The sequence below is a fragment of the Ornithodoros turicata genome, chromosome 5, assembly GCF_037126465.1.
Source record: "Ornithodoros turicata isolate Travis chromosome 5, ASM3712646v1, whole genome shotgun sequence".
In the NCBI taxonomy this organism is placed as follows: Eukaryota; Metazoa; Arthropoda; class Arachnida; order Ixodida; family Argasidae; genus Ornithodoros; species Ornithodoros turicata.
The window spans coordinates 52,313,856-52,336,758 of NC_088205.1; the positions used below are offsets into that span (position 1 = coordinate 52,313,856).

Genomic DNA, 22,903 nt, shown 5'->3' on the forward strand with positions numbered 1-22,903 from the left:
CGAGCAACTACACATGTATAACTTTCTGAGGTACCACTAAAGTATTACTGGCATCATATGCTCACGTTCATCAGTGTCCGCCCTGACGCCCTCATTGTGTAACGGTGTGAGGAAGACGGCACTGTGGGTTTGCCGTGCCGCCGGTTTTTGAGGCTTCTGCGATCCCAGTGCTCGCTCATGACGTCGTAACGCTGATATTCATTTCCCAATCTGTGGGAGCCAACATTTCTATCCATTTATTTACCGTACTTTGACCTGGGCCCCAAGTGCTCCGATTCCATTTCAGCTTCCATTCTGATTCAACTTCGATCCCGAATAACTTTTCTCAGTCGAAGCATATTTGCACACTTGCCCATCAAATTGTCCGCTGTACCTTATTGTACACAAAACGACATGGACGTGTGTGAAATCTGCCCCAACCAGCTCCATCCGCCGCCCGAAATTCCAAATGCTTAGAGTCTAGGGAACTTGATCCGCGCTCCTCACCACGTCATGGGACGAGGGGATGCCCAGTGCGGTTCAAATAACTATTCTAAAGTTGTCCCATGAAACCATAGACCTCCCTTCCCGTTGACACGCTACTGGATGAGTGCTAAAAGCGCTGCCAGGTTTCCGGCATCCAGTGTAAAAGAAAAGATTTCACTGTATAACCTATCCAGCGCCACTATTTTTTTTACAAGCATGATCCTTCCACATTTCTGTGGCTGCGACTGAGAATTCCAAGACAAATAAGTTTCATCTACTGTTCCCCGAGAAAATGAGAAACGTTGAACACACAATAAACAAAATTTGGAGCTGGGCTACGCTGCCCGTGCTCGTGCTCCCGCGTCATGGTCAACGTCGGCCTCGTCGTCTTCCGGCCACATGCAGCGGTATATCATTTCCAGCGGTCAAATTGTTGTTGCTTGTGACGACACACTCGATGATGGCAGCACTGCGCTTCCCATTCTGAAGGGACGTACCCGACGGATGACCATACCTGACAAAAACTCGTGTGCCGTGTCAACAGCTTAAAGCTCAGCTACGCCGATTTTCGAGTGTTACAGAATGGAATGGTACTCACACGATGTGTTCATAAGGGAACACTGATTATGTATGCAAAATAGTTATCCCAAACTCCTCGCGGTTTTCCGAAAAAGTGAATTTTTAGTTTCACTGACATCCCTTCTTGTGGCCCGCAAACCCTGTGTCGACGACACATTCGTGGTCTGCCCGCGCTCCGGCTTGGCATGACTTTTGGCTTGGTTTCTTCCGCTAAGCCGGCCAGTTTCTTCTGCCGAGCCGTCTGCTGCGCAGATTCACATTGGGGAAGTGATAAACAGTTCGCTATTAGGGAGCCAGTATATTTCTGGACCCACGAGGAACGTGAGTTTTGCTTCCTTCGACTGCAAAGCATTTGCTAGGCAAGTACAGACTTCCTGGTGTGATTCGTGTTCTGTGCTGCGTGCCGAGAATGCGTGAGCGTTTTGCTCCCGTTTGCAAGAACACTTCAGCATGCAGTTCCAATGTTTCAAACCACAATTTTCCGAAAGGCGAAAGAGAAATCTATTGACTGCAACAATCGGTTACAACTCCGACTGGGTGCCACATTCGAAAGCAGCGATTTGATCTGTTCATCTGGTTCATACGAATGTTACGGAAGCAATACGCAACTTGTTTCACAAGAAGCCGAAGATGTCTCGTCCGGGATGCTGTGCCAACCTTATCTGCAGCAGGAGATTGCAGGGGCAGGACTAGGCAGCAGATAAAGGTAAGACGCCTAATGTTAGACAAGTCAGTCATTCGGTGCAAATTGCATCGCGTAGAAGAGAAAAATACGCTATCTGTCAGTTACTGCTTCATCCTTTAGAGATTACGCCCCAGCGGGTGTATTCTCAGTACAGATTTGGAATTGCCTTATTTGTTAAATGATTTCGCAGGCATTCTGGCACCACCGAAAAGCTTGCACTCCACGTCTCAACTATCACCGTCTGGGTTTCAAGCTGAAGGCTGTCACCAGTGCCAACCAGACGCCCCTTCAAAGTTCATCTGTTTTTGTTGACGGAACAGTGACACCTGGTACTGAGACATTTCATTTTCTGATTAATCAAGTGCATTCCATCACTTGTGCTCGACTTCTTGTGTTCGTATACCCTTGCTGTTGCTCGCTAGCTTAGAGCAACCATGCCCGAGGTGCCAGCGCTTTCAGAGTACATTTAAGCAGTATCATCGTATCATATGCACGGCAGCACATCTTGTGTATTTTGAGTAAGGTATAAATTCAATGTTGGCTCAGCTGTTGTATTTTGGTCACAAATAAGGTGTTCTTCCAGAGCCCTCAAGGGCAGTTCAAGCAGTTTCATGTGTGCAACAGCACATAGTTTTTCTCAGTTTTGACTAAGGTAAATCGAAATCTTCCAGTTGATGTCTTTCGGTCATAAATTATGTTTTTCGAGACATTCAAACAGCATCATGTGTGCAACAGTACATACTTTTTCTCAGGTGAAGTAAGGTAAATCTGTCCGCCATGGTGTTCTGGCAGTGCAGCAGAGGCTTTTGTTGCATTCAAGTAGTATCATGTATACAAAAACTTGTTTTATGCATTTCTGTAGCTGCTGTACTAATATTGTGAGTACAGAGACATTCCTGCAGAACATATCGGAGCATCTTGTGTGCTATTGTTTGTATCATCTACAGCAGTATATTGATAATGTTAATTATTCAATGACTTCAGCTAACATTTACATTCTTACTTCCAGGTAAACCTGTCACGCAGATGCCCTACCCCTTGGTATGCATAGTTCAAGATTGTACCGAAACACCGAACAATCCACCTGGAGCATTATTCATCAATTGGCAGTGGCATTACTATCACAACGCACCACATACTGCATGTCTGTGGTGTACAATGCATCAAACCTATTTTCAGGTACAGGCCAGCTGGTACGCAATTACAACATGAAACAACTGACACAGAGACCGTAAAGTCATGCCTTTTCCTCTGCGCCTCGGGTTTCATGTTATTATCCTCACATGCAGCTCCATTCGCCTTGCTGTGCAGCATGAGCAAAAGCATATATTGTTTGTGGTCACATGACACGGAACATAAATACAGTGAAACCTTCCTATGTTGGACACCCGCGGTGCAGCCGCAGCGTCTCCTACTTATAGAGGTGTCCGAGTTACAGAATATGACGGCAACAAAAAATGGAAGAGATCACAGCTGTGAGAAATGTCCCCCTTCTTCAATTTAAGGTCCTTAGTGGTACCTGGTGGTGGTGCCTGGTAGTGGTACCTCTACCCACTCTTCACTGATAATTATTACTGATTTTAGTATATTCAATTCTGTTCGGATTCTACTCAATGGCATTACCTCTGGAGCTTTTCGAGCAGCAAGGACTTGTCTCTGAAGCGTCAGCCCACTTCTCATAGCTTTGGTGCAGTGCTCGTTCAAAGGCTCTAGACAAACTGAAGACAAGTGCTCACATAAAGAATTACAATGTAGACTGACAGCACTTGTTTTTGGACTCTAAATTAAACTAAAGCAACAAAATGCTGATACCAGTATAGGGGAAAAAAGGGGCAAAAGTCAAGGCCACTGGCTCATTTTGGGTCTTTTTGGTGCAAAGATGGGCCGATATTGAGGTAATTTGGTCAGGGTTTTGTCCGACTTTGCAGGGAAAACCCTATCCTACTTCCAAGATAGTGATGTGTCCGACCAAGAGAATTTCGTCCCCGTGTAGTTTCAATAGGAGCCTGCCCGTGCAACGAAATCATGGGGGGTTGTCCGAGGTAGGGGGGTGTCCGACTTTGGAGGTTTTACTGTACTATAGAGCATTCTACATCATGCAATCTAACAGTTGTTCACGTTTGGATATTTTAACCATGGAATTTACCCTGCATGCACCATACCATGTCCAAACACAAACAACTGCTAGACAGCAGCATGTACTGTTGCCGTATAGCACTTATGGCTTGCGTCCTGTGATCGGAAACAGTGGTATCTTTTTCTGCTACAATCGGTAAACTACAGTAAAGATTTAGAAATGCTGTGTCATACCATAAAGCACTATGAGAAATGGCAGTTTGAAAAACTGGAGAAGACTGTCATTAGAATGGGGGACATAAATTTTTTGCAGTATGTGCTGTACCACGTAATGCACTGCAGGCCCACCACAGTATGGTAACGCTCTGAATACTGATTTGCTCAAAAAAGGAACGTGTGCGTTTCTTGTACTAACTTCCCCGTATGCAAAGTAAAAGAAAAATGTTTTCAGCCAATGGGGAGGGAGAGGACATCGTTCTGGAGTCTCGTTGACCTACAGTGTGTCATGTGTGAAGGTCATTTTGAAGAGTGTAGGTTGTACAAGACTGTGTTCCCACATTCTTGGCAGTGTTGACTAATAACCATAATAAAGTAGAGGGTACATTTCTTGCTTCATATATTTGTGTCATGGTAAAGTATGTAGAGATACATCTGTCTCAACATGCAGGTGCCAAAACTGCTTTTTGTGCCTAAAATATGACAAATCGTTGTCTGCTCAACACCACTAATCATGTGCCGGCCTCCATGACGTGTCTGTGACATTCCAAAGTGATTAACATGTACCATAGATGTGTGCAATGCTGAAGATGACTGTGCACCTTCTATGGATTCTTGTTTCAAGAAAAGTACTCTGTGATTTGTACCTTCACAATTGTACATAAAAAGTTTCCGGAAGGAAACATCATGAAGGTCCATAGCGAAAAACCCTGAGACGAGGGATAGGAAGGGAGAAGGGACATACACAATGTCTCAACATAGCATGTTTATGTCCCTTCTTGTATCTCCTCGTCAGGTCTCGCCATCATGGACACTATCACCAGCTCGCTTGCTGTTGAACCGTTCTTTCAACGATAAGGGTGACTTTCATGGACTGGATTGCAGCCAACATGCTGTCAATAAAAAGAATAATGGAAGGAGCTCAATATGATCCTTAGGCTGTGTGTGGTCATTGCTTTCTGACAAATGGTGACTTAGAATTTCAGGAGAGTGCCTGCAGTGGATGGTGACTTAGAATTTCAGGACAGTGCCTGCAGTGGTAGTATTCTTGTGTTCTCACCCTTGACGCCCATTGTGTGTCATCGGTCACCTGTAATCTGCTAATATGCACATAGCTAAAACAAAGTATATGTGTATTTCTTTGAATACAGTTGGTACAGCACATTGTTTTTTACATGTTCTTTGGAAAATATAAATAAAAAAATTATCTACTCTGCAAGTCTCCTGTCAGCTCTACTGAGCGGCTTCGAATTTTACTAGAAGCCACGTGTGAAACCAAACTAGTGGTGAAAGTCCATATAGGTCATAGATAGATACTATTATTATTATTAGATCATAGGTCAGGCTTAGGTCCTGATTGGTAGCAATGCATTTGAATCTTACTAAAAATTGGTGCAGGAGGTGACCAACATAACTAAATACACCAACTGACCCTCACAAATTTTGTGGTGTTATACTTTTGAAACAACATTAATACGCTGCAGTGGTCTTTTCTCCTTTGTTCCTTTTAACCTAGAAATATTAGGTCTTCGGCATCACCAGCCTTAGTTGCTGAGCATGCAGTTATTTACGCTGAGCACTGCAGTTTCATATTTGTTTCTCTCGACAAGCAAGCCCGCTTCCCCATTTTGATAAGAGTCTTTCAGCTTTGACAGGGCATTTGTGAACAAGGAAAACATTTAGACTATTGCGTATTTTGCTATGAAGTGCACCGTACAAGGCAGAGGACACCATCAACCATTTCCACCAAGGTTATTAAATTTGTGATAAAGTACATATACCTTTTGTCACTGACTAATTTGGTGGCAAAGTTACTTGAGTGACAGTTGTGCAATTTTAAGCACATGTTTAAAAAAAATAGGATATGGGAAGTGCTGACTGGTTGAACATGTGGAGTACCCAATATAATAATTGGGGGTTTACGTCGCCAGACAACTGAGTGTGGAATACACAGCACAGTGTAATGTTCCTTATTCTGGCAATGTTAGCATGGTTCAAGAAGTGGGAAATGTTGCACTACCCTTAATAACATCTGTTGGGCCGAGCAAACAGGATACACATACCCTGATCTGAAGACAGCATGCCTAACTCAAAAGCAATATGAGATCGACCCGTACGTGTTTATTTGCGAAACTATTATGAATGAAATATGACCTGTGTGGTATAGAACAATGCGCACACTCAAGTAAACATGCAAAAAATACGTATAAGGGCTCTCGACCTACATGCCGCGATGCGCTCTACGTGATAAACAACACACTACAAAACTACATCCAACACTTTTTGTGCGGGGCAACTCTAATGAGCACTTTCATATAACCGACGAATGGTTCAACGAATGCAGTTCGAGTGGTCACGATACATTCCTACGTCGTTCATTGCAGTCGCGCTATGATGCTGCACAATATATGTATCTCGTGTAACAAGCCTGGCAATCGCACGATGTGCATGGGCAGAAATACGGCCTTCTTTCTTTGAAGACCAGTCCTCTGCAGGTATATGCTCAAACAATCACCAAGTCTCACGTTGTTGCTCAATCGCTCCCATTCCTGCACCTGTAGTAAAAGCAGCAAACGGGTTGACGTGAATGGCAGCTGAACGGTTGAACTGCTAAGTTCACGAGCACATAATCACAATTTCACGCCGAAAATGATGTTGAGGTGAGTTCGCGGTTGTTGTTTCCATCGTTGAATAGTTCTCGGGATTACCTCGGACGAAATATTCATCGTAGCCGGCGGCCATAACTGGATTTCCTCGCAAACGGGAGAAGACGCCAGGGAAGTCAGAGAAAGCCTCAGCTTTCATCCAATCAGACGCACGATTCTCTATCTACGTAGATGGAGCAGGTTTATCCCATCTACGTCACAAAAATGGCTGCGCCCATGGCTTGTTTTGGTTTCTTTGATTAATTAATTTTCGTAATAGGAAGACAAAATTGACAAATGAAGGTGCGTTTCGGGGGCAGTTGGATGTGCTCGTTCTGAATATCACAACCGTTTCAACACATCGGGAAATCGGCGTAGCTGACCTTTAACATAGATGAAATCTTTTTGTTGATATTGGTTCTTGATATGTTCTTCTAGTGCGTGATCGAGCCAGATTTTCGATTTTGGGCGGCTCTATTTTGTAAGCGAGCGGAATCCCGAAATATGGCTTTTCCCAAACCTTTCGACGACGATATAAGAATTTCTGAGTCTATAACGCAAAATCTGCTTCGATCATGCACTACATCTAAGCATCCTCTTCCATTTAAAAGCAGTTGCACGGAGATCAACCAAATTTTCGCGGCGCTACGAGAGTTGAAAAATGTATGGGGATTCCCATAGAGCGTCGGTGGTGATGCACCGCCTTAAGAGCGTGCCGAATTCACTCAAATTCATGATAATTCACAATGATATTCACGAGCTATCTCATCGGAAAAAATAGCCGAATATCATGCTTTTCGGAGCACCGGACCATAGCGCGCGATGACTTTTTCAGCGCAATCGCTCTCAGTGCGAGGAAAGGAGGTTCCGAAGCCAGCCCACAGAGGGTGCGTTCCAAAACAAACCCTCGAGTCGAGTAGGTCACATGACCGAGTTGTACCATGTGACCACAGAGTACGCGCCCGATCGAGTAGCTTTGGGAACGCAGGCGGGACTCTGACCGAGTCAAGATGGAGGACATGTCATCACCGCTGTCATCTCGCGCGCGACAGATCTGTTTTACAGAGATTGCTTGTCTGGTAGTATTTCTTCCAGATACTGCAGAATAATTCTTAAGCCCCTCTATCGGAGAATGAAAGGGAAAAGCTATGTGACGTCACTGATTAACTATCTTATCCACTGACCTCACTGATATGAGGGCGGAGCGGCTGCGGCCTGGAGTGACGTCATACGTCCTTGATGACGTCATTTCCTGTTTGAAGTCATTTCCTGGCTGCAGAGTTAATCTATACACTACTCAGCTGACATTGTCGTCATTTATTTGTTAATCTTTTGTGGGATGGAAGACCTCACGTACCATAAGCTACTCCAAATGCATGAAGTGGATGCATCCCGTTGCATTTTGTAGTCAAAAGAGATAAAAAAGAAAGAAAAGAAATGTTAACATCATGACGACAGAAGATGAACAATACAAAAGGTGGAAGCTGCTAGTTGGAATCCTGGAACTGAGGTAGTGGTGCGGGCGTGATTAGGGTCACGGAAATGTCCGCGGCGTCGGAGTCGAATGTGAGCTGAACGGCTCAAACAAAACACGTAATCAGAGCGCGATGAAGCGGTTCTGATGATATCGCGAAGCGCGCAAAAGCCTCCTGTTTCATTCACATTGAAAGAAGTCTGGGATTGGGCGAAAAGACGGGAAATTCGTGACACAGTAATGTCGTGCTGTCCCTTCCTTCCACAGCTCAGAATTTATCCAACTTCCACTCAGGCATTTATCCAACAGCTAGCCTGCGCCTATGGTACATATTTTATCTGAAACCTATTCACACGACTGTACCGACAAACCACCTGACAACTGTGAAGGCGAAGGAAGAAAAGTAATATTCCATTTAAAATCCCATTTCGGACACACGCACACAAAAGTAATAATAGTAATAATGCTGGTCATAGAGCACTGCACGGGCACGGGCTTACCCGAAAGCCCGGGCTTTGCGTTTTTTATGCGGGCCTGGGCCGGGCGCGAGTTTCAGCGACCGGGCTCGGGCCGGGTACGGGCTTGACAACGCCGACCATGGTCGGGCATGTAGCGAACATATCTGGCGAGTCTGGACAGCTGAATTTTAATGTCACTTTTTTTTTTCATTGGGTATGCTGTATCATGGTATCTTCTTCTGAGAACTATGTCTTTATTATATGTGATCATGCTTATTTCGTGTAATGGGTCTGGATTTAACACGTGCACTCACACACATTTGGGGACGTTTGGTGTGGCGGGCGCGTTGAGCAAGTGAAGAGTGTTCAAGAAGGAGGAATAACACCGGTGCATGCGCAATAGAGCGGAAATGAGTCTCTTGATCCGCAAGGTACATACATATCGCCCACGCGCCACTGCGCGCTGCCTTCCCAAGCAAGTAAGCACGAAGCACACAGCGGCTTGCCGGCAGAGAAACACAGCCTGTAAAACACAGAGCGTACATACGCACTCTCCACCAACTAGCTGGGTCCTTTTCCTCGCTGCGCTGTGCTCTTTCAATACGCGGATTTGAAGTGAGACCAGAGCAGAGACCAGAGCATAGCGCACGTCAAAAGAACCCCAGGTGGTCCAAATTATCCGCATTCCTACCCTGCGGCATGTGCAACATGTCACAAAAACTGCGCAGACAAACCTTACGTGTAACATAACAGTACCACAGTACCATTTATGCTCTTTAGTAAATCTAAATACGCCTCCGAGCCTCGAGAACACATAGAGCAGAGGCGGGCTTGGACCGGGCCTGAGTTTGGAAACAGTCGGGTACGGGCTGGACCGGAGCCGGCGGAGTCGGGCTCGGGCCGGGATGGAAATCTATAGAAGACGTCGGGCCCGGGCTGGGTACGAGCCGTAGCACCCGGGCCTGAAAATTAGGCCCGTGCAGTGCTCTAGCTGGTCAGTAACAGCCCTTGCTCCTAATATAGTTTTGAGCGTTTCACATAGAGCTGTGCCTTTACAAGGACCACGTGGCTACAAGGCAGTGAAACAAATAAACATTGCAGGGCAGCTGTTTGTGAACATATGCTAAATAGATAATGGAAAAGCGACGTACATGAAGACAAAATAGAAAGGCGTACCAGCACACTTTGTCCTTTGCACACTGTGTCCTGGGAAATGTATCCGGCTCATATGTCTTTGGGCGTTCGCCTGGTCCTCAGAAGCCATGTCGCACAATCCGCATCGGAAGAGTGTTACCATTTCTGTGTCGAGTTCTGTATTGATAACCCGTCGTGGAGGTAGAGGCTTTTTAACAACCAAACGCTCAGCTGGTTTCGATACCGCGCGTTCGCGGGAAAGAGCAGACGACAAAAGCATGACGTCATTACTCGAGCGAACCTTCCCTGACCGGCCTTCCGAGGAGAGTTGAATCGAGTTAACTCTCTGGTTACTCCACCTTGTTTTGGAACGCAGGTAGTGACGTCATCGAGTTACTCGACCCGGTTTTGGAACGCACCCAGAGTGATAGTCGAAAAAGTAACAGTTCCTAAAATTGGGAGAGGGAAAACATTATCCCAGCGAATGTCGGACGTGATAAGCCGTGCCTGTTTTATCTCTTTCTGCGATGTCGGGGAGTGCTGGGTTTCCAACCTCCTTTCGTGAGACTGACAAAGATTGCGCTGAAAAATTCATCGTGCGCTATTCTGTGCGACCTCCGTAGAGCGTGATGTTCGGCTATTTTTTTCCGATGGGATAGATTCTGAATATCTCTGTCAATTATCATTAAAGGGATTATGAAATTTCCCGAACCCCCATACTTTTTTTCGCTGGAAACTGTTCTTCCCGCAGAGAAACTAATATGCCACAAATTTTTCCGGACGAAATCGCTCCACTCTGCGAGGAGCGCGCGCTGGAAATGTCTCTTCCGCGTTCCTCCTCTCCCGCGCATATTTCCCTGCCGATGGTGTAACTGTACGGACCGCACTTCGGTTCCCCGTTACGTCACCGGTGTTGCACAATGGCAAGTAATGCCGCGAGCTCGCGCTGTGGCTGCCGCCACTGCCGAAATCTGCCGATCACGCGAAAGCTGCTGTCATGGAGATTTCCACTCCCGATGAACGCATACGCGGGATCCTACGGCGCATGCTCCTGGCGGGATTCCTCGGCTCGGCCGTGGTCGCGTCAAGTTGCCCGTTGTGTCTCCGCTCGGCAGCTCGCCACGGCGCGGCGCTAGCTGTCCTCCCTTCGCCGCTCCGTTTAAATTCGCTCCCGAGAAATCCGCTCGCGCGACGAAACTAAAATTTCGGTTCTAGACTCAGAAAAATGTCTTCTTTCGAACGAAACGAAGTAAAAAATCGTTTCATAGTCCCTTTAATAACATGCTTTTCACATTGGTGGGGTAAAAAAGTGACCTTTACCAGGCAAATTTCCGAGTTAAGCTCGCAAAAATTTACATAATTAAACTTACGTTACACGACATTCATATGAGGAGGTGGCAAAAACCCTGTAAGAACAAATGCCAGTCATCGCATGACTCTAGGTGGTGTAGTTTTTTTATTATAATTCAATGACACGTTTTCTGGGACACCCTGTATAGACGTAGATTTCCAAATATCGTAGACGTTACACGTCCGATACCTCTATTTAGAGGTTAAACACGACTTGTAACGTGACACTGGAGGAGCAGTAGAGGTTACTTCAGAGTTCAACGGAAATCCAATCGTCGTAACTTATAAATGTGCCCTTTATAGGAACGTTGTAACTTCTAAACGAATTCGGCGTTTGAATTTCCTTCGTTTGTTTTTCTTATGTTTCTTTGCAAGGTAAGCTGTACAAAAGGTACTGCTCAAAAGTCACTATGTTTTCGTTCAAGCCTCACATTCAGTCATTCAGTACGAGAGTCTCGGATCAGTGTGCGTGACGTTATTGTGTCTCTGCGTCTGTACGAACTGCGGATCGTGTTCAGAATTGTGAAGAAAGCACAAGGTTGAAGTGATGGAACTTTATCAGGGTATTTCTTCGGTATGTTCACTACAAAGTTTACGTAGTTACGTTTTTTGCTGGACAGTGTAGGAACACTAATCGCAGCACAGTCTGTCTCTTCAATACGGTTCAATGGTTCAACACTACGTGTGTGTGTGTTACGTCCGTTATTTGCTTAGTCCTTTGTCATCCTTGTGTTTTACTTCTTCGTGTGCTTCTGATTAAGCATAGCCGCGTCGCTGATGTGTCATTCTGACATACCAGAAAGAAATAGAAATGTTTTCGGCGTACTGAAGAGAAGGTTGCAACAACGTGAGGGCTGTAAAGAGTATATGACCTTGAAACTGAATGTCGCTCACCACAGCTGAAGTGTTGGTATTGTGCCGTCCTCGTGCTCTTGCCTCAGCTGTAGTTCCAGGTTTGCCAATTAAATAATACATATGCTCCAGTTGCAATTATTTCTTTCACTTGTTGTGCATGTGAATCTGTACATGTAGTGATCACTCGCTTTTCGCCACTGGACGTCTTTAGATGAATTACGTAGATTATAGCTATATGTTGCGAATGACAGTATGCGTTCTGCACTGATGAGAGCACCATTTGTTCTGTAGCGTCTGTGAAGAGGCGAGCGTCTTAGAGACAGCCATACCTGGAGAAACTAGCTTTTACGTCTGTATGGCGGTTAAGAGACAGTAACCTCTATTTATAGGTGATCTGTGTAACGTTTATAGAGGGTATTGTCCATAGGTTACAAGGTAACTTCTGAATTAGAGGGTAAAAATTTTTGAATTTTTTACCCTTTACTAGAAGGTACCAGGTTTAGAGTGTAGAGCAGTATGCTGGTCGGACATGAAGGTCGGATGACGGGGTATTATGCGGTGCGAACACATCGTCAGAAAGGTTATGCCGTGGACAAGTTCAGCTGAGGATCAACCAAGGCCGGACGTAACTGCGGCTCGGTTTCCGAGTAAAATTATACGCAATTATTTCTTTCAGTTATACCGCGCAGCGCTTTGAAACGTGAAGTGATGTTCCAAGTGACAGTGAGCTTCCAGTAACCCGTTGAAGGCTCGATTGCATGCCGAAGTCCGGCTGCGCGTTCTTCATGGAAAGGACACAAGCTTGCAAGGAGTCGCACTGCTTCAGAGGAGCGGTTCCAGAGGGTGAATAGCATGTGGAGGGGACGTACAACACTGCGCAACGAATCTCTACGAAATTGTTGATTGTTTCCATAACGTCATTTTCGAAGATCGGCGTATCCCGGATAAAACAGTTGCGGATACCTTAGGCATACCTATAGATAATGCGTTTGGATTGCACTCCATGAGCAGCTGGCTGAGCATGCTGCCAGCCAATTTGGTGCCGAAATGTTGGAACAACGAGAAACAATGTTCAATAAATGCTTCCACGTTGACTTCCAGGATCTTGAGCGTTCTGGTGACACTTTTCTTGAGCAGATTATTACAGCTCATGAAACATATGGTTACACAGCTCTGATCCTGAGACAAAGCAACAGTTCATGGTATGGCAGCACTCGGATTCTCGACACGGGTATTCAAGACTCAAGGATGAACGGGAAAATTCATGGACACGGTATTCTGGTACAAGGAAAGTGTTTTGGTAACGATATCCCCATGAAGGTGAAACAGGCAAGGCAGCATGCTACTGTAGCTATGCTTGTTAAAAGGAAGGCGTGGGAATTCAAATTGCGCAGGAGGCTACTGAGAGGCGGTCCTTTCGCAGAAGAATGGCCCGGGCTTACAAAGGAGGCAAAACAATTCAGGTTTTGAAGGAGTTGTTATTCAAATGCAGGGAGCATCTGCTGGTAGTCGCCGGATCTTGATTGTCAGACTTTTTCTTGTTTGTTTGTTTGTTTGTTTTTGCCAGACATGCGATAGTCTGGCGCATGGAAAGAGATTCTGAGAGTAGGCGGCGGCGACAGGAACAGCCCAAGCGAACAGCTTTATCATATTTAGGGGCTAAATCATCTCCAGAAACATCACGGTGAATATACCGAATTGCAATAAAGCGTAATGACTTTACGACGCGTTTTTTCGCTGATCACATTATAGGTGCCCTTCGTGGTTCACATTTATTTGGGGCATTGTTTAGCTTCGCGTTTGATCAATCGATACGAACAGACACTTACTATCAGCATTGCACACGCAATAACAGTTGCTTTCATTCCAACGTCGAGGTCCTTGGGATACTTCATCAAGACGACCTGCATTCTACTCTGTTTAATTGGACAGTTACCGAAATGTATCCATCCAAGAATTTGTACCGTGTCCGGAACGTAGATCTGCAAGACAAAGTGCGTTTTGTTAGCAGCGCTCTATGCAGTCGGCATTTGCTTTATGCTTTAGCACAAGGAAAATCGAATGTTTTTCAACCTGCATGGAGCACGCATGTACTCTAGACGCCTTAGCTTAGACCTTTGTAGCCCATCCACTAATAGTTGCTTGTCGTTATACTAATAGTTGTTGTCCTAATAGTATAGTTTGTGGCGGTCGGCCACTTCAGTGTATCAGCCGTACACGCAAATGTTACTCGCGAATTGCACTAGGATTTCCCCTATAGCACTCCGGATATTTGTGTCTACATTTCCTGGAGTATCGCAACCACCCGATGTCTAAGTGCTTTTGGCAGAAGAGAGATAATCTTAGCCTCAACATGGAAGTATTGTATAAAATGCCCAGAACAATGCAGTGGAATAGTCGAAGCATGTGTAACAGGCTACTTGGTTGCGTAACGGGCTACACGTCTACATCTGTAAGATCCGCCTTGGAACCAAGCTGGTAATGAACCTCAATATATATTTATTTATTTATTTATTCAAAATACCCCAAAGGTCAAGGGACATTACATGGGAGGATAGGATGACAAACAATTGTTATACGCATACATGCACACACTTAACATAAAAAACAAACAAAAGACAACGTTTGTAAATAAAACAAAAAAACTGCATTAAATTGCGCAGTAAAACGAAGAAGACATCTCCAAAAAACAAATCAATAGGAAATCAATATACAGGTGTCTTTTTTTTTTTTTCGATACAGATTTTTCATAAAAAAATATAAGGGCTATAGGAGGGGAGTTGCTTCAGGACAGAAGCCGCCGATATTTCGAACAGAGACTGTTCTTCTTCTGGGCACCGTCCTCATCATTGGCATGGTATTTAAAGGGTTAGGTGGGTCAACCTGTTTAAAGGTCCATGCGAATTGTGGGTCAACAGATCGGAGGGAAGAAAGGGTCCGTACGGGCACTACGTTCACATAATCGCCTCCACACTCTAACAAAGCGGCCATTCACTCCAGCCGTAGAAGCCCGTACGGACCCTTTCTTCCCTCCGGTCTGTTGACCCACATTTCGCATGAACCTTTAAACCCGTCACACCTAACCCTTTAAATACCATGCCAATGACGAGGACGGTGCCCAGAAGAGGAACAGTCTCTGTTCTAAATATCGGCGGCTTCTGTCCTGAGGCAACTTCCTTCCTACATCTCTACCGGTTCGCTTGATTTCTACCCATCTATATAAGGGCTATAGACATGCAGTTTTCATCTCAGCTATCATCTCTCGGCCAGCTGACGTTCTTGGCCATATGTTGCTCAACGGTCGAATGACTAATTACCTACAAAACGTTACTTAACTTTTTAATTATAAAAGCTACTAAGTTGTCCCAAGGACATCTGTTCCTTTCAGTGAGCTGATATCGTAGCCGTTTTCAGAACAAAAATCCGTTCGGTAGATCGTCCGCAAAGAATTCGTGAAGAAACCCTTTTTTTCTTTATTTTGTTCACTGCTTTGTTCATTGGACACCCTCGGAAACCCGTCTTTCCTTCACCCCCATTGTGAGAGGATGAAAGAGCACACTGTCGCCTCTTGCGTCCTGGAAAAAGATTAACAGAAAATGCAACGCAAGATAGGGGCAGTTTCGATAGCGTCACCCGATACATGTGTTTTTGTTTTGTTTCGGTAAGTTAAAGCTCATCTTCGTCGCATGAGGCTCAAGGTAAATATAAATGGTAGCGAAGCTTGCATTGGCCACCAGGTCTTGAAGGGCGGCCATGATAAAGACCGTCAGCGTCATCCATTCGTTGCGGGGCCTGATAACGTCACCCGGTACGTCACCGTTACGTATTGCGCGGGGCGGGCCGGACGCTGGTACTACTCGTCACTTCAATCGCGATATCGAGCCGCGGAATGTCACAATCACTGTTGAAAGCAAATGCAATAGCAGATCCAAGAGCGAAAGCTCATGAACAATTTGTAAACAGAGAAGAATCGACACCAGCAACATGCGTGCAACATAGGACACAGGAGACCAGGTGAGGGCTTGCTTTCTTTTATCACAGTTAAATTCCACATGCCGTTGTAAACAGTATAAATACCCACGACAGAATAATGTGCAAAATAACCAGTATGACAGTCCATGTACTGAATAAGCACGAAGGGATAATATACAAATTCCAGCAGCCACAGGTGGGGCCCGGGACCTTAATGTCCAATGCATGCTGCTATAGCTGTCCTCATGCACACCTGGAGCTTTCCACATATCTCTCGTACAAAGAAGGTGGAAGTGAACATATTTGCACTTGAAGCTCACGTTATATCATATTTGCATACTGTGTGGTGCTATGTCTCCCCACAACTTCTGGCATTCGTAACGAATGCTATGGCGAAATTAGAAGGCACAAGTTAATTACTAATAGAATAAGTGTTACTTTATCTTACAAAACAGTCACAATAATATCAGCTTCCAGCAATGACAACCTTGTTCACTGTGTACACACCCTTTTGATGACTACTTCTACTTTGATTACAGCAGCATTTTGTATTAAAGGCATGTCAAAGCATCCCTAATGTCCTGTGCCTCTGCTATTTTGTGCACATTTTGCCATGTGGTGTTGATTGTCAAACTGCACAAGGTGCTTAGCCCTGTACATAACTGCGCGTACATACTGACGGTTGTACACATGTGGTGCAGCCGGAGACGACGCTGAAAGCTACAAGCGCCGACCGCTAGTGCGCGGTGGCTGGTGAATTAAATCATTCAGTTTTTGTTCCGTTCGGTAGATCGTCCGCAAAAAATTCGTGAAGGAACACCTTTTTTTTTCTTTCCACAAAACAGCTATAACGACACCTTTCGGATTTTTCGAATTCCTCCGGATGCCGCTTGGATTGAGGAACGCCGCCCAAACCTTCCTGAGGTTTATACGGTTTTGCGAGCACTTCCTTTCGCTTTCGCCTAAGACGATATTCTTGTCGTTGGCGAAACTGAAGGACAGCGCATTTGGAGCACCTCAGACAACTTTTTGCCCGGTTCCAGGAGCACGGTATATAGTCGCGTCCACGTGCAAAAATGCGAATTTGGTAAGGACTCTCTGGAATTCCTTGGGCACCACATCTCCGCCGCCGGAATATCTCCGCTTCCGAAGGAAGTGCAGGCAGTCCAGGACTATCCTCGTCCTGATACCGCCAAGCAGCTGCGCCGCTTCCTTGGACTGGTCAACAGGCGTTCACTTCCTGTGTACGCAGTGCTTGTCCGCCCCCTCGAAGATCTACTCAAGACTGCCCCGTCCTCCGGTGCGGCGTCTCTGCACTGGTCCGACTCCACGCAAGCTGCATTTGATGACGTGAAGAACGCTCTCGCGTTCGCAACAATGCTCAGCTATCCTGGTCATGACGCCACGACATCCCTCGTAGTGGACGCCTCGAATAATGCTCTTGGGGCAGCCTTGCTACAGGAAGTCCACGGCACTCATGTGCCTATCGCCTTTTTCTCTCGCAAGTTGACTCGCGAGTTGGCTGAGAGCAAATACAGCGCCTTCGGGAAGGAACTCTTGGCGGCGTACTGCACCGTTCGCCATTTCCGCCATTTTTTGGAAGGCTGAAACTTCATTATCTGGACTGATCACAAGCCTCTTGTTTCTGCCTTCACTTCAGCCAGCCCGAATTACACTCCAAGGGAGATCCGTCATTTAGCTTTCCTTGCGGAGTTTTCGACTGACATCCGTCACCTCAAAGGAGTCAACAACGCCGTAGCTGATGCCCTAAGTCGCGTGCACGTGGTAACTCGCCCTCCAGTCCTCACCCTCGATCTCATCGCTAGGGAACAGGTGCAGGATGACGAGATCGTCTGGCTATCCTGAACTCCGTCAAGTTTCATTGCGGGGTTACGATGTTCCCGTCCTTTGTGACATCAGTCAAGCGCAGCCTCAGCCCGTTGTTCCAGCCACCTTACTCAAACTTGTGTTCGACAGCCTTCACGGACTCTCGCACTCCGGCAGTCGTACTCCTGTCAAGCGAATCCTGCAACGCTTCGTTTGGCCAGGAGCACCGCAAGACATTCGCCGTTGGGTACGTGCCTGTCTACCCCATCAGACGACCAAATGCCACCGGCACACCGTTTCATGTTGACGTCGTAGGACCCCTGCCTACCTCTGAGGGCGATCGCTACCTCCTCACCTGCGTCGACAGATACACGCGTTGGCCCGAGGCAGCCCCCATGACAGATTGCACAGCTCAAACGGTGGCAACCACTTTTGTCGAAACATGGGTCTCCCGTTTTGGAGTGCCAGCCGAAGTTGTCACAGACAGAGGTCCATGCTTCGAAAGTGCCTTTTCGTTGCTTTCACGCGACTCCTCGGCACCACTCGTCTGCGTACATCGGCTTATCATCCAGCCTCGAACGGATTGGTGGAACGATTCCACCGCCACCTAAAGCAAGCCATCATGGCTCACAGCCTCACACCTGCGCGCGGCACGACTGGAAGAAGCCGGTGCCACTACTCCTACTTGGAATCCGAGCAGCAGTTAAGTCAGACCTTGGTTGCTCTTCAGCAGAGCTCGTCTACGGACAACTCTCCGACTGCCAGCCGATGTGTTCATCCCTTCCTCTACCCCGCCCCCTAACCAGTCAACCTTTATCTCCGACCACCGGACTGCACTCTCATCGCTCCAGTACACTCTACACCACCTTTCGTGCCCGCAGGGCTTCACTCCGCTTCTCACGTTTATCTACGTACCGACAGGCCACGCAAGTCCCTTGAACCAACATATTCCGGTCCCTATCAAGTTTTGCGGGGCCTCAGGAATACATTTATAATTGACATCCGTGACCGCCCGGAATTAGTTTCCATTGACCGGTTGAAGCCTGCCTTTCTCGACAACGCCCCCGCACCACAACAGTTTCTCACGATTTCTACTGCCGATGAACCAGTTGCTCGGCACAAAACTGTTACCTGGGCCCTGCCACCCATTCGTGCCGCCGGTTCATTCACCCGTACCATCACCCACTTCCGTACCTCCTTCAAAAGGGGGGGGGGGCTGTGGTGCGGCCGAAGACGGCGCTGAAAGCTACAAGTGCCAACCGCTAGTGCGCGGTGGAGCGTGAATTAAATCATTCAGTTTTTGTTCCTCTGCCGCACGAGTCGTGTCGTCCTTCTGTAGTGATACGCTACACACACAACTACTGAACTCAGCGCAGGATTCAAAATATAAAATTCCTTGCTAGGGATCTATGTACACAGGTATGCACTAAATACGTACCAAAGAATAGGCAAACTCTTGAAGACTCAAAATAGGAAATGTATGCTATAGGTATCTATGTACACAGGTGTACATACCCTAAACATATAAATAATAGGCAGACTACTGAACTCTGCATGGCTGTCAAAATACAAATAACACAGTAAGGAGCTATGTGCAAAAGTGCACTTGACAAATCGTATGCTACACAGGAATTACAAGAGATCATGTGTAATCGAGGTTACAACTGAAAGCACTGGATAGACAACAGAACCGTGCATATGCTTTTGCATGGAAAGAAAATAACTTCTGGTTACATCACAACAACGTCCCATACAACCATGTTACATCCTGTAGACATCCAGAGAATGTTCGACACTGGATATTTGATATCTGCACGATATCCGTAAACGTTCAGCTGTTGTCTAATGGACCTTCCATGGATATTCCTATTACTGGTTGCTGGACTCCAGAAAACATCTTGGCAATAATTTAAAATATCCAGTGGACATGTCGTGCATGTCCACGTCTTGAAATGTCTTTCATTAGATATTTTATGGACTGGTAATGGACGTCCATAAAATAGCTTTACAATAATTCAGTAACATCCACTGGACATCATGTGCATGTGATGTTTTAAATCTCTAGCATCGAATATTTTATTTATTTATATTAGTACTATATTTATACTGTATTTATTTCAGCCTGTTTAATAAACTTTCCGACCCAAAGCTAATTACATTGCATCCATAGGGTATACCGTATCCATGCAAAAATGGTGTGTGTATTACTATCTAAAATCTTTGTACTGTTCAGCTACCTGAGAATAAGACACAAAAGGCTGCTTCTGCAAGAAAATTGAATTTTTTGTATTGTTATACATATGTACACGAATATTGACAATTACTTTCTTAATGCTTGTGGCTACAACACTCGCACCTGCTGTGCTCTTCCTTGTAGTGAAAAAAAAGAAAAAAGAAAAGAGGTTTGCTACATATAGTTGAGTGCAACGCAGCAGCGGTTATGTGGCGAGGTGCACAACATTTGTCATTCAGATTTTAAGTCATGCCATTTATGCGAAAAGTACAAATAACTTTTTTAAGCCCACTACCCCTTCTACAAACCTTTTTGACATGGTCGTCCTAGAAATATCGTTTTATCAGTGCAGCCAAAACAAATGTCCATCTAAAGTCTCATCTTGGTGGAGGGCAATACACCCGTTTCTCAATGAGGTATGTGACACCTAACTAGTGTACTTTCCCAGTTGCACTTGTGGCTATGCTGTGATTTCGGCAACATTTCGGCAGCGAGTAATTGAAAGTACTTGCCGGGTTCAAGAATTTTAAATCACCATATCGGCATAAAAAAAGTCTGCCAAATAAATTCTCACCATTGACTGATTATTTTTGCGGAAGCTGGCTTCACCTAGAGCAGTTGTACTTTGTATGAAAAGTGCCACATGTAAAGTGACAGCTATCTAATAAACCACTTGTATTGGTTCTTTTGTGGTACTTCAGCTGCTGTGCTCCGTGTTGCTGCAGCACGCCAGTGCAGCCAATCTTGCCAAGTAAAGGAAACGATGGTCATGTGTGGAATAAAAAGGGCCGCAATTAATCTGGTGTGTCAAAACTAGTGTGTAATGCTTCATAAACAGCACATTACAACATTTTATTTGTGCCGGGCAAAAATCTGGAGTGGGACCACTTGAAAGTGGACAGGTCCCACTCTGAATGTGGGACCATTTAGTGACTGGGACCAGTTGAAAGTGGAACCAGTTTCACGTCAAGGAAGACGGGTCCAATGAGGGTCCCGTCGCAAATGCCGCGCCAGACGTGGAGGGACCATTTGTACTGATGATGGGACTTGCGAAGCCAATGGGAATTGGTGGTACTCCAATAATGAGCGTTGTGCAGGTTCACCTGCGCGTCCCGGGAGAAGTTTGCCTCGTCTTTCAAAAATTGCGGGCTCTGACCGACAGTGCGCAAAAGCCAGTTTGCATAGTGCAACCGGTTTTCAAAGTCTCCTTGCTGCAACTGTTGATGCAGTTGAACGTGGTAAGGATGGAGGCAGGCCTGTTTTGCTACCCTCCACACCGTCGACGACGGAACGCCATTCTGACCGCTGGCCTCGCAGATGCTGACTAGTGGGTGTGCCTCAGGTGGCACTGACCACTGGCACTGAAGGTGTCAATGACCTACGACGCTTTCGGGAAAACTTGCAAATTATTTTAGGGCCTCGTACTGACGAACAATCGTCGCAGGGATTGGTCTCCTGCCGGGATGCCACATCTGAAAAATCTTCACTGCCTTTTTCTTATTGCTCTTTGAAGCACCTAGGGCAAGCACCATGTCAACTCTTTGTTCGTTGGAACAGGGCATTATTTGTCCCGCAGAGCACCCAACAAGGAGTGCGTCTACGGAGACGAAAGTGAACAAAGAATCAAGGTGCTTCGGTTGAAAGATAACATTCCTTGTCCCGTACTTTCAGTTGCATCACGGCGAAAGAAGAAAAAACAGGAGGGAATCAAACAAACAATAAAAAGACAAACCGCCGCCTTGTCATCGTCACTGCGCCCTCTGATCGCCTAGCAGATATGGGCATAAAAGTTAATACACTCTTTTTAGCGAGTTCCTCAGTAGTACTATTTAAGAAACCGTGATATCTTTAGATTTAATAATTTCAGTACGTTGCTCGTATGTTATCTTATGTTGGTCATTCATTACATCATCAAAACGTAATAAATTTTTACGCATCTCGCAGTTATGTCCTTCCACGTTTTGCTGAGCTTTCTTAAGTGAACGACAAATCCTCGGATGGTGGATAGCCTCTCCGTCTTTCAATCTATGCAAGGATGATAGATAAGAGTGTAGGTGGAATGGATCCCATATCTCCTTTTTCGTCAAGTGGACGTGGGAGGGTGCTGCGATCGAGCGCTCTGTTGGCGTGACGGAAACATGCACCATCCAAGTTTCGGAAGTCCGGGCACATTTCTGCAGACCCAGGAAAAAACGAGTCGTTAGAGCTAGAGTGTTGCAAGCCACTGGATTCGTGTTCTCATGGCAGCGCCTACAACTTCACAACTGACATATTCGTTGTAATCTTCGTAACTCGAAAGTTATGAAATTAATTTCCACTCATTAATAAATTAATTGCCGTACAAAAATACTCTGAAACACTTTAGGCAGTAATGCTATGCAGTTGGTTTCGTTGTGATGCAATGAGCCGTTAATTTTTTAAAGGTGGGGTTTGAGATAAATGGAACACCATGTATGCTCTCTTCAGAAACTTCTGGGGTAGTCGTCTCCTCTTTGGTGGACACATGCGAAACCAGTCGTAAGTGAACATATGTCATATTTTACCTCTAGCTGTTACGGGTGTGCCTGGTGCACATGCCTTATAGTGTTGAAATGTATATAATCGAACATTTATGAATGATGCGCTATTCTCAGGTTGATTGATCATGGTTATTGATCATGTCTTATTGTTTTTTATGAGCTCTTCAGTAGTACTGACTGGACTTTCATAGTGCACAACGCTCAACTGTCCTGAACACGATTTAATTAGCAATTAGAGCTAATTGGGGCCGCCCCACTAATTGGAGAGCGTCTATCTCGTGTCGAGACCAGCTGAGCGTTGTGCACTACGAGAGTCCATAAAAAATAAAAAAATAGGTAGAAAATAAAACAAGTAGATAGAAATAGAGTGGAGGGAAACAATTTATTGGAAAATTGACGATGCCGCGGCGAAGAA

The 22,903-nt window shown here is 45.6% G+C and overlaps 2 protein-coding genes and 1 long non-coding RNA gene across 9 annotated transcripts in view; 2 read left to right on the forward strand and 1 right to left on the reverse strand.

Moving 5' to 3' along the window:
• Nucleotides 1-22,903, reverse strand: part of LOC135394475 (phospholipid scramblase 2-like) — a 184,745-nt gene that overhangs the window by 4,141 nt on the left and 157,701 nt on the right. The window contains exon 6 of one of the 2 annotated variants that reach the window (XM_064625228.1): nucleotides 13,767-13,919. In XM_064625228.1, coding sequence (XP_064481298.1) covers nucleotides 13,767-13,919 — 153 coding nt within the window. Of the gene's footprint in view, nucleotides 1-13,766; nucleotides 13,920-22,903 lie in introns of those variants that run through there. The other variant, XM_064625230.1, reaches the window with a different exon arrangement.
• LOC135394473 (uncharacterized) overlaps nucleotides 1-22,903 on the forward strand; it is a 43,276-nt gene that overhangs the window by 2,675 nt on the left and 17,698 nt on the right. For 2 of the 6 annotated variants that reach the window (XM_064625223.1, XM_064625221.1), the window contains one exon: nucleotides 22,436-22,486. The exons of the other annotated variants lie outside the window; for them this stretch is intronic. The gene's annotated coding sequence lies outside the window, so the exon portion shown is untranslated. The remainder of the gene's footprint in view (nucleotides 1-22,435; nucleotides 22,487-22,903) is intronic. 6 annotated transcript variants of the gene reach the window in all.
• Nucleotides 1,214-6,406, forward strand: LOC135394472 (uncharacterized). The gene is made up of 3 exons (XR_010422913.1): nucleotides 1,214-1,750; nucleotides 1,920-2,058; nucleotides 2,739-6,406. It is a non-coding gene; the product is annotated as an uncharacterized LOC135394472 (long non-coding RNA).